Source organism: Cyprinus carpio, chromosome A25 (assembly GCF_018340385.1).
Source record: "Cyprinus carpio isolate SPL01 chromosome A25, ASM1834038v1, whole genome shotgun sequence".
Classification (NCBI taxonomy): Eukaryota; Metazoa; Chordata; class Actinopteri; order Cypriniformes; family Cyprinidae; genus Cyprinus; species Cyprinus carpio.
Window position 1 is genome coordinate 5915400 of NC_056596.1, and position 15218 is coordinate 5930617.

At 35.9% G+C, this 15218-nt stretch overlaps 1 protein-coding gene across 2 annotated transcripts; it reads left to right on the forward strand.

Moving 5' to 3' along the window:
- The first annotated feature begins 6090 nt into the window (after nucleotides 1-6090).
- Nucleotides 6091-15218, forward strand: LOC109050597 (ETS homologous factor-like). 2 transcript variants are annotated; one of them, XM_042715140.1, is made up of 9 exons: nucleotides 6091-6267; nucleotides 9807-9915; nucleotides 10843-11091; nucleotides 12184-12240; nucleotides 12433-12489; nucleotides 12610-12678; nucleotides 13598-13627; nucleotides 13849-14044; nucleotides 14130-15218. In XM_042715140.1, the coding sequence occupies exons 2-9, from the start codon at nucleotides 9816-9818 to the stop codon at nucleotides 14227-14229; spliced, it is 858 nt and encodes a 285-aa protein (XP_042571074.1). In that variant the 5' UTR covers nucleotides 6091-6267; nucleotides 9807-9815; the 3' UTR covers nucleotides 14230-15218. The 2 variants fall into 2 exon arrangements, with proteins under 2 accessions (XP_042571074.1, XP_018923712.2); XM_019068167.2 differs by having other exon boundaries at nucleotides 6092-6267; nucleotides 12430-12489.

Sequence of the window (15218 nt, forward strand, 5' to 3'; positions counted from 1 at the left end):
CGAAACAGGGAAAAAAGGATAGAGTGGAAAGGACAGAAAAGAGAGAGATCATGGGACAATTAGCATTCCTGTGGCCATTTGTTTGACTAATTACATTTGAGTGATGTGACATGTGGCTGCTGGGGTTATTAGTGGGATTCCTGCTGTTTAATGAACATGTCACACTCCTTTTGTACAAGCAGAAGGAAAGAGCCTCCGCTGATGACCAGCAGCTAGCAGGAGTGTGTATGTGATCATGGACTACTGCATTGCACTGCATTCATCTGCAAACAAAGTGCACTGACATACAACAAAATGCTAATAACTACCAAGCTTTTTGGGTTTACATGTTATTTAAATAAAATAAATAGGAATTTAATATGATATGAAAAGTATTTTTTATTTTTATTTATTATCATTTACTATTATAGACTTTATTAATATTACATTATAAAATATGCTGTTTACATTTTACTGATTTATATTAGTTTTATTTATAAAGGTAATTTAAAAAAAAAAATGGTCAAATGTACATAATTAAAAGCAGTGAAAGGAATGACAACAGCAATGCAGGAAAAAATAAATAAAAAAAAACACCCTAGGATTAAAAAAAGAAAAAAAAACTAGGATTGCCAATAGAACAATAGTATCATGTATAGAAGATATATGTATATATATATATATTCTCCAAACTATAACTTACTATGTTTTTCCCTAAAGAAAGAAAATCATATGGTTTTGCATACACACTGCCTATAAATGTTTGTATGAACTATTCCTTTAACCTCAGGTTAACGCATAAGCATGTAGGACTGTAACTGTTGTGAATCTCTTCAGATAAAGGCATCAGCCCACAGTAAATGATTACTCATCAAAGAACATAAACACAGGCACACTCTTGTGAGAACGCATACGGATGTAGGTACTGGTTGAGCACCCAGGTCTCACGTTAAGATTAGAATTCAAAGATGTTAATAGACCTCAAATCAGATCTACTACAAAGGATGTGGAGAGGGTTGCATCTGCTCCCACACCTGCCACTGGAATAGACTTGCTGCTCAATTTAACCATGTCACCCAATGAATCACCAGTGCTATAGGCCTATACTAATGCTAAAACAGCAAAGTGACCCTGGCAGTGACTAAACCTTATTTTGGGTAAATAGGAGGAGAAACCTGTGAGGACAATCCGTTTTAGCGAGTCATAATCTCCATCATGTTCCACCAGAGAGATACGTTCGACCTAAAAGTGCACTTTGTTGGTGTAATCGCACGATTTGGCTTGTTTGTTTGCGTGTTTGCTTTTGTTGTTGTTTTTGTTTTCATTATTTCTATGGTTTGCCATACGATGTTGGCTCCAACAGCTCACTTCCCCTTCGCTGATCTCCGGAGCGGCGTTCTGTTCTGTCTGAATGAATCTTTCAGAATTAATTTGTTTCCTAAAAGCCCTCCGCAGACACAAAAGAGCGCTATAATTGTTGCAAAATCCTGTCGACGTTCTTCTGTAAGAACTCGTGGCGTTCGTACAGAATGACGGAATGTGGGCAGCACACCAAAATAATTCAAAATGTTGAGTGTTTGTGTGTGATTTACTCATCTGTAACTCGGTCTGTGTATTTACAACCTTAGCACACCCTGTGGTCTTCAGAGCAACTATCATTCCAGAAGAGCTCTGTCCTCTGTTGTCCAATTTAAGCCTCTCTACCGATGTCCAGCCAATCAGAAGCAAGCTTTCCCCAAGCCTTTCTGCCCAAGCAGAGCCAGAGAAATCCGTGGTGGTTGTGATTTTAGAGGGCAGCGCTGGAGGTTTGCTTGGGCCGTAGCCAGCAGGCTGCCAGGAATGTAACAGATAACAGGGGTTTATGGTTGTATAGAGAGCATTGCTAATTTAACAACACAGAATTGCAGGTGGGCTGCAAAGAAGGCCATTCGTACAGAACACAGATCATGGGGTAGTCTACTAAACCTCAAGCTTTTCTTATAATTAGCACTCATACTTTTGTGATCTGTGAACTTTATGTTTTAAAATTTAATACATAACTAGCATGCTACAACCCTCAAATCGTGCAGATTGCTGAGAAGAGGTGTGCTGTTTCTGAGTGATCAGACTTAGCGAGATCAGATCAAAGGAGTAAAGAAATTTATGGTGTGGATGATATTAAAAGTCTTCGGATTCTGACAAGGTGATAATTATTTTCATGTTATGGCAGATAGTGAAATGTTATACTATTCTATAATAATGATTATTTAGGAATTAACAACAACAGCAACAACAACAATAATAATAATAATAAATATAATGTTTTTATTATTATGAATTATTTTTATGTATTTTATATTATATATTTTATTTTATATCTAAAATTTAGATTTATATCTTAAAATATATTCATTAGTACTTTATATTTATTAAAGTATATTTATATAACAATAATTTAGTATTATTTACACATTCTTAAATGTATTCATTTGTATTTTATATTTATTATCTCTATATTTTAGATTTTTATTCATATTTGCATTTAATATTAAATAAAAATATTAATATTGTTAATATTTGACATATATTATATTTCTATTTGTTTTAATATTATATAATAATATAATAATCAGTTCATTAATAGTAATTTTTTAAATAATTTAGTACTATTTACAAATTTAATATGATTTAAAGCACTGTCAATAAGTGAATTAAATAATTGCATAATGAGCGATATAGTATCAATATATCATGCATCCCCAAAAAATCCCATAGATTTACAATCATATCTAGGGAACAGCATGGTATAAAAACATTGGGCTCTTGTGATTTGGGCCTAAAAGTAACCACCCAAAACGCCCTAGCAACCACATAGCAACCGAATGGCAGCCACCCGCACCACTGATGCATTATGAATTTTTTCTGCCTATTTTTTCCAACATGAGAAAGTCCTTTTCTACCATTTCCCATTCTCACGGGTCAGTTCACACAATGTAAAGTCTTTGTACTTGTAAAACTTGCAAAGCAAAAACAAGTGAAATTAAAAATATATATCTCAAAAGAAAAACTACATGCCAAGTAGTGGTTTATGTGACAGCTTTCATATTTTAAACAAGCACTTGTGCTGTACCAGCCACTCAGTGCGACTTTAGTGAGCTCACAGTGTCATCAAGTGGCCTGGAGATGAACTGCAGGTGTACTGACCCACTCCTCCCAGAATGCAGCTGTGCAGGAGGAGAAGGGAAGTCAGACACACACGGTCATAACACACCACAACATAGGACTCTCCAGTTCAACTAGTGTAATTAGACATTATGTGTAATTACTTGAACATCACATGCAATGTTTAACAAATAGCCAAGAATGCAACACACAATATTCACAAAAAAACAAAAAAAAAAAAAAAACAAAAAAAAAAACACACACAAGAAACTCCTCATTCGGCACAAATCATCCAGCTGATGCGCTGCTCAGTACTCTAATTGCATAGTCGTTGTTCTCTCACAAAAAGGACGTAAAATTGCAATTTAGCCTGAGAAATTATCATTTATAGCTGTAATTGACCCTAATAAAATCATCCACTCTCTTTCTTTTCTCTGTCTCTGTCTCTTTCTTCACCTCTTGTGAAATATTAAAGATGACAGCTTTGAACGTGCTGATGAGAGCCTAATGAAGGGATCGGGAAAATGAAGGGAAGGAAGGAAAGAAGGATTTCTCATATGTAATGAGCGCGTGAGCTGTAGCCCTTTCTCACAGACTGAGCGAACATTTCACTTTCCGACTGAGTTTTCTGGCAGCGGTTCCTCATGACTCAGCCTAAATACTGGTCTTAAATCTAAGCCTGGCTAGATTAGATCTTAATTTAATCTTGACAGTGTTTGAAAGGGTACAATGAAATAAAACTAAATCAATTCACTGCGCTTTGAAAGAGACTTTCAGCTCAGAGTCTTTCAAATGTACATGAGGTGTAATAGAGACAAGCCAATAAATCAAAATGGTCCCTCTTGCAACAGTTAAAGCTAGTAAGATTATAACATATTAACTGCATCAGATGGGACATCATGCATATGAAAACAAATTATGAATTTAGTTCTATATAGGAACTATTTAAGTTCCTTAAATATTGCCTGCTAGTTGGTTTGCTTTTATTTATTTTTTTACTGTTTTGAGATTAATATTCCTTTTCATTTGCTTTTACTTAATTTTATTCAAATCTTACAGAAATAAAATACAATAAAATTTTATATTTCAATATATTTCAATGCAAACTGTTGCTTATTAACTAATGTCTCAAATCGTGACAGCAAATCTTTTTGTGCTTTTGCTTTGGCAGAGCTGCTGTGCAGATGTTGCTTTGGCCGAAGTGTGAGAGGCCACCGATGTACATAATATCCAGCACATATGTTGACTCAGAGTGAAGCGCGGTTCCTCTGTGATTTACCCATTATGTCTTAGAGCTTCAGGGCCTCTTTAATCAACAGTGTAAAGCTTCCCACTAACCTGAGCGCTCACGGCCTGCTGTTTCTGTGTATGTCAGTGAGCTTTCAGACCCCTGATCAAGGAAGCAGCACATTTTTCTGAGAGCACGAGACACACGGCTTGTGTTTTGATCATGGTTTGTTAGACAATGGTGTTTGCACAGTATGAAGAGGTTGTTTTGTCTTATGCTAACAAGCTGTCTGGGTGCAAGCAGTAAATGATGGGTGTGTTTTGAATTTTTTTTTTTTTTTGATAAATTATTACTGCATTGCTGTTGTCATTCATTTCACTGTTTTTAACCAAAAAAAGTTTTTTAAATTACCTTTATAAATAAAACTAATATAAATTATTTAAATGAACAGCATATTTTATAATGTAATATTAATAAATTCTATAATACTAAATAATAAAACAATGTTCATATCATATTAAATTCATATTTATTTTATTTAAAGCTTTAGCTTTAATATTACGTAATATCATGTACAATATCACAAATTCTCCACAGATGTGGCTTGAATGGGAGGGTTGCCACTTCTGAAGAAAGGAAACTTGCAGACAGACTGAGCTTTGCCCAAAATGCACTTTTAAAATTCTGAGGCAGATGAGACTAAAATTGAATTATTTGGCCTCAACATCAAATGATATGTCTGATGGAAATCCAGAATATACAAATAACAGCATTCCTACAGTAAAGCATGGAGGTGACATAATATCCTGTTATGGGGTGTTTTTCTGCAACAGGGACTGGAGCACTTGTCAGGATAGAATGAAAAAAGGATGGGGCAAAATACCGTCAAAATCTTAAGGAAAATCTGCTGCACTCTGTCAGAAAGCTGTCAATGGGAAGAAGGTTTACCTTCCAACATGACAATGATCCAAAGCACACAGCAAAACTGACCACACAGTGGTTGAAAGCAAAAAAGGTGAATGTGTTTGCCTGGCCTAGTCAGAGCCCAGACTAAAACTCCACTGAAAGACTTGAAGACTGCAGTCCACAAACGGCCACCATCAAACCGAACTGAACTTCAGCAGTTCTGCAAAGAAGAGTGGGCAAATATTGCAAAGTCTAAATGTCCAAAGTTAGTAGAGAAAGAGACATTTCCCAACAGACTAAAGGCTGTAATTAAAGCAAAAGTTGGATCAACAAAATACTGAAACAAGGGTGTGATCCTTTTTCCAACTCAGTGATTGTATTTTTTATTTTTTCTGACATGTTGGTGTTATATCTTTCACTTGGATGGTATAAGTTGCATGCTTTGCAGTCTATACAGCTGCATAAAACAAAAACCCAAAACCAACAAAATGAGATTATTTTAAAGAGGGGTGATTCTTTCCTATACCCACTGTACATAGCATACATTTACGTTTTAATCTCAGTAAAGCGGTCTGGATCTCATAAAAAAAAATGGCAACTGGATAGTTGAGTTCTTGTTAAACATCAATAGATTAATCACAGGTAGGATTGCTGAAGCATGTGGGTGAGTGTGTGGGCGAGCGAGAGAGAGACTGATAGTATGTTCATAGTGAAAGTGACTTGCAACAACAGTACTTTTTTTTTACGGCATGCAAATTCCTAGTAACCCACCTGGCATGAAAATGAGCCAATCAAAGCAGCAGGAAGCAGACGGAATAAAAATCCTCATTGGTGAACGAGATCGCACTCTGTCACAGAAGTTTGGCAGGCCTAAGCAGTGTCACAACGCAAGCTCTCCATTAAAACTCAGATCTTCTCTTCCATACAGACGCTGACAACTTTAGAAAGAGAAAGAAAGAAACATTTCACTTTGAACCAGTAGCAGTCCGCCTGGATCACATTCAACATCTCTGGTGAGCAATATAAGACACTTTGATTCTCTTTGATTCTCTGAAGAAAAGGATTCATTCATTGAGTCGCTTCAGTGATGATCTCAGATGATGATGCAAAACAATTTTAATTTAGCAAGTGACAAACAATAGGTGCAATGTATGAGACTTTAAAAAGAATGTTTTTTTTTTTTGTTGGTTTTTTTTTTGCTTGTTTTTACTATGGGCAACAACAAAGCAGCATTTGCTTAGACCTTTTATTTTTAAATCATTTTTATGACTCATATACATGCAGTATTCTAAGGTCAAACAGGTTGTTTGTTTATTTATTTACTTATTTATTTATTGATTTTAAATTATTTTAAAGCAAACAACTTTTCAAATCAAACATTTCACAATAAGATGTTTTTTAGGTTTTTAAAATATAAAAATGTATACTGTTTAAAATAAATAAAAAGTACTTTGCGGTCATCATAAATTAGTGATTAGATGCCACTTGGTTTGATTATTTTTATGTAATGCAGTGACATACATACATTTGATTGTGTCTTGAGTGTCCAAATTCTATTTGGGGCCTCTAAAACTTGGAAACACTTTGCATACTGTGTACAACACATACAAATTGAGTGTAAATGGCCCCTATTTCTCCATAACTGATTAGTATAGGAAGCTGACTGCCTGTAGCCCAGCTTGTTGGATCAGTTGCTGTAAGGAATGTCATAAACACCAAAATATGTTTATAGTTTTCTTTCCTCATACATTACAGTAGACATCACCATAGTAACACACCAGTCTGGGATGAAATACATCAGATGGGTTTCATAATGGTGGAAAGAATCTGGCAACCTGCTTTTCCAGTTATAAGAAACAAAGAACAGTTCATTGGTAATTTGATTTATGAAAGATCTTTTCATTAAAAAAAAAAATAGATTCATATCACTATGCTAGACAGATGATGATTGTTACTATGCAAAATCTCCATTCATAATTGGAAATCGTTATGTGTCACAAATTAGTTAACACATTTTAGTAATTACTTTTTAAATTTAAGTTTGAAGGTTATTAAAGCAACTTAGAGTTTTTATTATTAATATAATAAAATTTAAATATTTTTATAATTATTAATAAATAAAAATACAATAATTTAATCTTAATGTAGGAGGAAGGCTAAAATGCAATGTTTCAGTTTCCCTTAACTGGATGAAGGTTTTTTTTTTTTTTTTTAAGGACAAAACAGATGCTATGTTTCTAATTTCCTTTATTTGCTCTTGGTGTGAACATTAATGTATCTATTGTTAGCATAGCTCCCCCAGTTTTACACACATTCCATAAAATGGTCTGCCAGGTAATCTTAGGATCAATAAAAAAACAAATATAGGTCAGATTTCAAGTAGGAAGTTTGATAGCGGAGCAGAAAACACAGGTAAGGTTGTTCACATACAACTTTAAACACTAATGTATAAGAGAATTTTCCACAGTTGACTAAGACGTCAAACTAAACAGGTTTACAGTCGTTCTAAGGAATGTCAATATACTTGTAAATGTGACCCTGGAGCACAAAACCAGTCTTAAGTCGCTGGGGTATATTTGTAGCAATAGCCAAAAATACATTGTATGGGTCAAAATTATGGATTTTTCTTTTATGCCAAAAATCATTAGGATATCAAGTAAAGATCATGTTCCATGAAGATATTTTGTAAATTTCGTACTGTAAATATATCAAAACTTAATTTTTGATTAGTAATATGCATTGCTAAGAACTTAATTTGGGCAACTTTAAAGGCGATTTTCTCTGCACCCTCAGATTCCAGATATTCAAATAGTTGCATCTCGGCCAAATATTGTCTTATCCTAACAAACCATACATCAAAGGAAAGCTTATTTATTCAGCTTTCGGATGATGTATAAATCTCAGTTTCAAAAAATTGACCCTTATGACTGGTTTTGTGGTCCAGTGTCACAAATAATGAAATTTTTACTATATCTCTGCTGAATCACATTTTTACCATACAAGTGTTTTTTGATACGTTCATATCCTGAAGTTTTTCTGTTGTTGTTTTCTTTGTATAATATGATTGTTATTTGGATTTATATATCTATTCCAAAACCTAGCAAGGTCTATCTGCCTTCTAAGAGGACGCTCACACTAACAGCAACTTGAAGTGTCAAAACAACCATACAGTACCTACAACCTTAGTGAAAGTTGATTTGGGAAGGTCCAGTACTGCAACAAAGTTGAGAAAGGTCTAGCTTTATGCAAATGAGCATCATCCTGATGGGACAGCCAATAGTAATACATTGGACATCACGTGACCCATGTCGTGTGAGATACTGTAGTTGACTTTAGGCTATTATATTAATTTAAAGGTTACATTAAATGTACATTTTTGCAGATAGAAAACTATAAATAAAATATCTTATTTTTAAACAGCTATACATATACATTTGAGCACACAAATAACATTAGAATATCCAATGCGACATAAACCAACAGAGAACCTTATAAATCAACATTCTGTAACAGTCACCATAAGTAGCAAACACAAAAATAGCATTTTGTTTTTTATTTAGAATGGAGTGTCACATTAGCATGTTGCTAACAGAGTAATATACTCAAGCATAAAATAGTCATAAACATTCATAGCACAAACAAATATTGCTTAAAATACTTTTGAATTTTAAAAGTGCGTTTACAATGAACATTTTTCCACCATCTTGGATTTTTCATTGAAGTTTTGAGGTATCGTAAAAGAGTGTTGTATAATCAAAATGCCTACCTTTTGGAACAAGGTCTAAACAAAATTTTACATGATCATAAGAACATTATTTTCTATAGGGTCACAAGAAATTTCAAGATACTTGATCGGGATTTGATCGTGCTCATGTTTTTCATTGAGATCCTGTTTACAAAAAGGTGCTTATGCAACCTGTAACTCACGACACAGATGCATTCACAGCAGTAGATGGTTTTAAACAGTGTGTTGTATAATGCTGACAGATCATATGATACAAGGGATGACTGCACCATTGATCTAACTGTTAATCTGAAGGACAGGTGGACCTTTTATGTATGCAAAGCAGTTGGACACACTGACACATTCCTGTGCAAATGTGTCTGCATGTGTGGTTGAGCGTGGCACGAAAAACACCCATGCAAAATTCACACCCTCCCTTTGAACATAAAAGACCTTTGTTTTCCCTCACTGATCATAACTGTAAACTAGTATAACGTCTACACTTTAATTATATGTCCACTTTTGGCACAGTATATATGTTTACTATTAAAAGAATGTTGTCAAGTGTGCTGTTACTCTCCCATTCAACCAGGTTTATAAACATTGTGATAGTAGAGGGAATTGGATGGTGCAGTGTAAGGCCAAGTCAGAGGGTTGTTGGGTCAAATCCCACAAAGAACAAGCTAGGAGGCATCAACTTTATGCCCAAGGCTAAGTTGGACTTTTCTAGTCTAAGTTGCTCTTCTAAGATTACATTTTGTGAACGTTGCAGAACCGTCTCTGGTTGTGTGGCAATACATAAACATTCCTTTCCATTTCTTTCCACAGCACTGGATCATGGTCCTTCAGGCCAGCGGTGTCATGAGTATCCCAGCTACAGTGAGTGTTAACAACCAGCCACCTGCTTCCTGGACAACCCACTACAACTGCTCTGATGGTAATGTTCTTTCTCTATTAACAGAGCCTAATATTCCAGCATCCAGTACAATTCCAGTACAGATTTTAGGTTATTGGTTTCGTTTATCGCTAATCAGCGGAGACTTTTCTGGCAGGCTAATCATTTACTCTAGCAGTCACTTCTGAAGTTACCAGGTTATCAGTTGCCTGCACAGGGGACTATGTACAGATAGTAAAAGTGATTCACGTTTATCTAGAAACCATGTGCAGTACTTTTATTTACACATTTTACAGTATGTAACTGAATGCTCTTCTGTGAATATTAGATTCACTGCTGCTAAAACTAGTTGTTCTACAGCATACAGTATATTGTGTTTTGGATGTTGGTCCCTACATGTGATGCTAGAGTGTTGAAATCATCTTTATCAAAGGTCTACATCCCTGCTCCTGGAGAACCACTATCCTGCAGAGTTTAGATCTTACTTTATAACCAAACAGACCTGAACAAGTCAATCAAGGTCCTCAGAACTGCTTGAAAATCATAGGTACGTTTGTTGAAGCAGGCTGGAAATAAATTTTGCAGGATTATAGGTCATCAGGAGCAGGGTTGAAGACATTTGCTGTAGCTAAACAGGCAAACAAGACTTCTTTATTCAACCTGCTTCAACAAAATCACCATTCTATTGAACCAACTTCACCAGCAAGCTTTGCTGGGCACACTATGATTGTGGTGGTCCACCAGCTTGAACAGCTCCTAACCAACTTTACACGTAACAGTTTACTTTTATTCTAGTCAACTTAGTATTTTTATCTGGTGCCCAGCAAGACTTTCTCTTGGTCAACCAACTTCACTAAAAAGACCAAACCTGACCAGCACCAAATCTGCACCAACCATTATAAACTAGGTTTCAGTAGGGACATTTACTAAACCCTTTTGAAACCATTTTCCCTCAACTTGCATCCGCAGTGACATCCGGTTACATGAGCCGGCTCTGGTCTCAGGATCTTCATCCACAAAACTGGACCAAGTACCAGGTGTGGGAATGGCTTCAACAGACGCTGGACATGCACCAAATTGATGCCACCAGCATTCCATTCCAGAACTTTGACCTTGACGGGAGGCAACTGTGCAACATGAGCTTTCAAGACTTCACACGGGCAGCCGGATCCGTAGGTTCCATTCTTTTCCAAAGCCTGACTGACCTCAAGTGGAACGGTATGCATCTTAACTCTGTTTACCCTTCCAACCCTGAATGAGATGGTTAATGTGATTTTCCCATGTTCCTGGATCAACAACTTTGTTGGTCCTGCATCAACGTTGTTATCAACAAGATATTATATTGTTATGGTTGGGTTTGAAAGTTGACTTTACATTAGCACTTCTTGTCAATCTATAGTATTTCTTTTGATTCTTTCTGATGGGGTATGTTATGGTTATTTTTGAGAAAGGGTCAGTTTTGGCTTTCGATTGTTTGCTAGGAATATTATTTGACGATCAGTAAAGAAGGATAATCAAGGTTGGAGCCAAAGATATTGGGTGACCCAAGTTTGAGTCCCAGCTTGTGGCCTATTTGCCATCCAATTCTGCTCTCTCCTATCCAATTACTTCCTGTCTCTCTTCGACTGTACTATCAAACTAAGAGGAGCAGAATGGTCAAAACATATGATTTCTCTGCATGTTAATCCTAGATCATATCCTAGTTGGTAAAACTGACTACCAAACTACTGATTCTTTGTCCATCTTGCCGCTTCTACAAAAAATTCACAAAGCATGATCTTGGAAAGTCCAGCCATTGAGCGTGTGTCCCTCTTGTATTCATTATGGTATAGTACATGGGAATTGTGCAGTCCATTTCTTACACTTTTCTTTCTCAAAAGTAATTTTCATGAAAAAATTTCCCCCTTGGATATTCCCATGAAAATGTTTTTAGAGAAACAAATTATGAAATGGATTTTACATTTCCATGTAATATACTAATATACTACAATGAATCCAAGAGGGTGTTGCTAACAAGACCCAGAGTTTCATAAACAGTCAGTGCTAAAAGTTTAATACACTTTCCATTACAGTGTATTGCTAAACCCACAGTAGTAAAGACCAGAAAGACATATACAGGTGTCATGTGAGAACCATACCAACAAGTTAAACTGGTTTAAGACAACATGATGCGGGAGTGACTTGGAAATTTGATGGTAGTCACTTATTCAACACTTATTTAAGCACTGTTGAGACTTTATTCTTTGAGAATTGAGACATATTTAGGCACTAATTTTTCTTTTTTGTCTTTTCTTATTTAATGTCTCACAGGTCAGTATGGTCAAACAGATACGTTTACACCAGGGGACATTAAAACAGAAATAGAGAGTAAGTAACCACACACAAAGAAAAACTAAAAGCTTTTGGTTTCATTTCAATCCTTATAGCATAAAGTTTACATAATATCAGTGACTTAACATTGACCCACATCTACTGCTGAAAATAGAAGTTTACAGATTCTCTTGAAATAGACTTTCCATATCACGGTTTTTTAACCAAGTACTTCAATTTCCTCAGCAGACTTCCCTTGTTCAATCCTCCCCTTCAAAGAAGAATCCAACTTTTACAACACTTCAGGTACCTGTGAAATTCAGATTTTTTAATTATTTGATTGTATTTCCTGTTAAAACAAGATGATGTGTGTATATATTATTTATTTAACCTGTTTGACAATTTTGTGTCATTCTCTTTCCTCAGAACTGTTTGATTTCAAAAGCTCATTCCAGCCTAACACCATATTATCCTCACCTGCTCCCTCAAGCCCAGGTAAATGATCTTCATTTGAACTATCCTAAATCTTATCCTAAAAGCAGCATTCTCCTTGCTTCCATATAAAAAATCACTATCCCGATACCATGGTATGGTGATCGTGTCTGAGGGTAATAACATGGTACTCCAGGGTACTACTATGGCAATTGTCCAAAAACTTTGAGAATGTTCAAGGTTAAGTTATCCTGATCCATATAAAAATCTATGTATTGTATCAGACATGGGTTCAGTTCCCAGGGGATGCATTAACTGATAAAAATGTATTTCTTGAAAGCAGTGGAAGTTGCTTTAAATAAAAGCATCTACCAAATGCATACATATGGATGCATAAATGTATATGTTTTAACACCCTTGCAAATAAATATTTTTATAGAGAAAGGTTTATATTTATAATACAATGCCATTTGCCCCGGGTCTCTTTGCTGTGTTCTTCCTTATCATCTGTGTTACATAACTGAAATGATTTGCTCACAGCAGGCACAAAGGACTGAGATCAGACCAATTAGATAGTCATGCAGTGCTGTTGCAAAGCTACTGATACGGAACAAAATCTTTACAGTCCACCAACAGACACTTAAACTAGACAGTTAAACATAGGAACTAAAAATATTACATATAACACATGCACTTCCCCAATCGGTTTTCCTCCAGTCCCCTGAATGGACTGATTTTGAAACTGTGATTTTTCTTTTCTTCCATGGAACATAAAATGTCCAAGCTGATCTTTTCCATACAACGACAATGAATACTGACTACAAAAAGGACAACAAAGTACCCTTAAAGTAGTCATTTTCTAAAGCCAGAGATGTTTTAAAAGCCAAAGTTGAAGTTACTATTCACAAGTTTTCTGAGATCCATAAAAAATGTAAGCTGTCACTTTAATAAATGTGGTTTCATTTTAATTTTCTCATTTCAGATCCCAAGCGGTCACAAGTCAAAAGACACAGTGAGTTGAAAATTTTCACATCTTACTTCACCAAAGGGTTTTTTTTTTTTTTTTTTTCTGTTAATGTGTCCTGAACTTCACCCGGTGTTTGTCAAGAGAACCTGACAGCAGCACATACCGAAACCTCTGGCACGTGGATGTGCCTTTTGAAGTCTTGAAACTGCTTTAGATTCCTTGTGTTTCTCATCTTACTACGTTCACACAGTCTCGTTTTTACACAGACCCTCGCGGGACACACTTATGGGAGTTCATCCGAGACATTCTCCTGAACCCTGAGCGTAACCCCGGCCTGATCAAATGGGAGGATCGCTCCGAGGGGGTTTTCCGCTTCCTCAAGTCAGAAGCCGTGGCTCAGCTTTGGGGCAAGAAGAAAAATAACAGCAGTATGACCTATGAGAAACTCAGTCGAGCCATGAGGTAACATCTTCCCCGGCATTTTGCAACTTTTTAAAGCATTCTAAACAGTATTCTGAGCTTCTTACATGTTTCTTTCTCTCCAAAGGTATTATTATAAACGAGAGATTCTGGAACGGGTGGATGGACGTAGACTTGTCTATAAGTTCGGCCGAAATGCTCGAGGCTGGAGAGAGTCTGAGAAGTGAAGGACTTTGTCTTCACATGTAGCTCCCAAGTGAAACCTATATTTATAACATTGAGTTTTGTTGTTGTTTTTTGAAGTACTTGTCAACTTATTATTTGATTATATTTTTAAATGCTCTTTACATTGTTTACATTACAAATGTACCATTAATTTTATATGCATTTGACTCTATAAGCGTAAATGTTTTGTATCTACTGTGAAAAGTCATTTGTCCTGAATGCAAGGTCCTGTTCATCAAGTAGAATGAACTCAATTTAGAGTAGACTTAAGGCCTTTTCACACTGAACACGAAAATTTGGATCGAAACAATTGATCCTATGGGGCTATTCACACCTGGCACAAGAAAGTGAGGATTATTTTTCATCATGTGTGCCGATTTTTCGCTCCGCGATGAAACGTGCCATCCAATTAGATTTGAGCTTAGATCTCGTGTCACTGTTGCACAAAAGAGCAACAGTGGTGGTGCTGTTTCAAAAACCAGTGTAAACAAACACCCAGTGGATGCTGAGTTCTTGTTATCGTTCATATCTGAGAACGTCTCGGTTATGTATGGTAGCCCTCGTTCCCTGAGGGAGGGAATGGAGACGTCACGTCAGTGACCGACGAACTGGGATCTCAATTCCAATTCGTCGGTCACTGACGTGACATCGAGAGTGACTGACTGAAAGGGAACAGATTTATTCTCACACGTTCATTATAAAGAATATAATTTCTATTCATTCTCCACTGAATTATGTGATATGAAGAGCACTGTCCGTTTTCTTTCACTTGCGTGAGTGTTATGAGTCAGAGTGTGTTCACTCTAGATCTACCAATCATGTGATCATATCTCCTGCCCCTCCACATGAAAAAAATTAAGAGAATAATTTTTCTACACATCAAACATAAAAGCAAATAGACATGAGATTATGACGATATATTTTCTGTGTATGTTTTTATGCAGCTCATGATATTTTCATAACAATAAATGATGATTATGACAAATGATAA

What these genes read in the sequence shown, in the direction of transcription:
- LOC109050597 (XM_019068167.2), top strand. Translation starts at nt 9,816, where the DNA reads ATGGTCCTTCAGGCCAGCGGTGTCATGAGTATCCCAGCTACAGTGAGT. An exon ending in CAACTTTTACAACACTTCAG is followed by an intron (nt 12,490 to 12,609) that starts GTACCTGTGAAA and finishes CTCTTTCCTCAG; the next exon opens with AACTGTTTGATTTCAAAAGC. An exon ending in AAACTCAGTCGAGCCATGAG is followed by an intron (nt 14,045 to 14,129) that starts GTAACATCTTCC and finishes TTCTCTCCAAAG; the next exon opens with GTATTATTATAAACGAGAGA.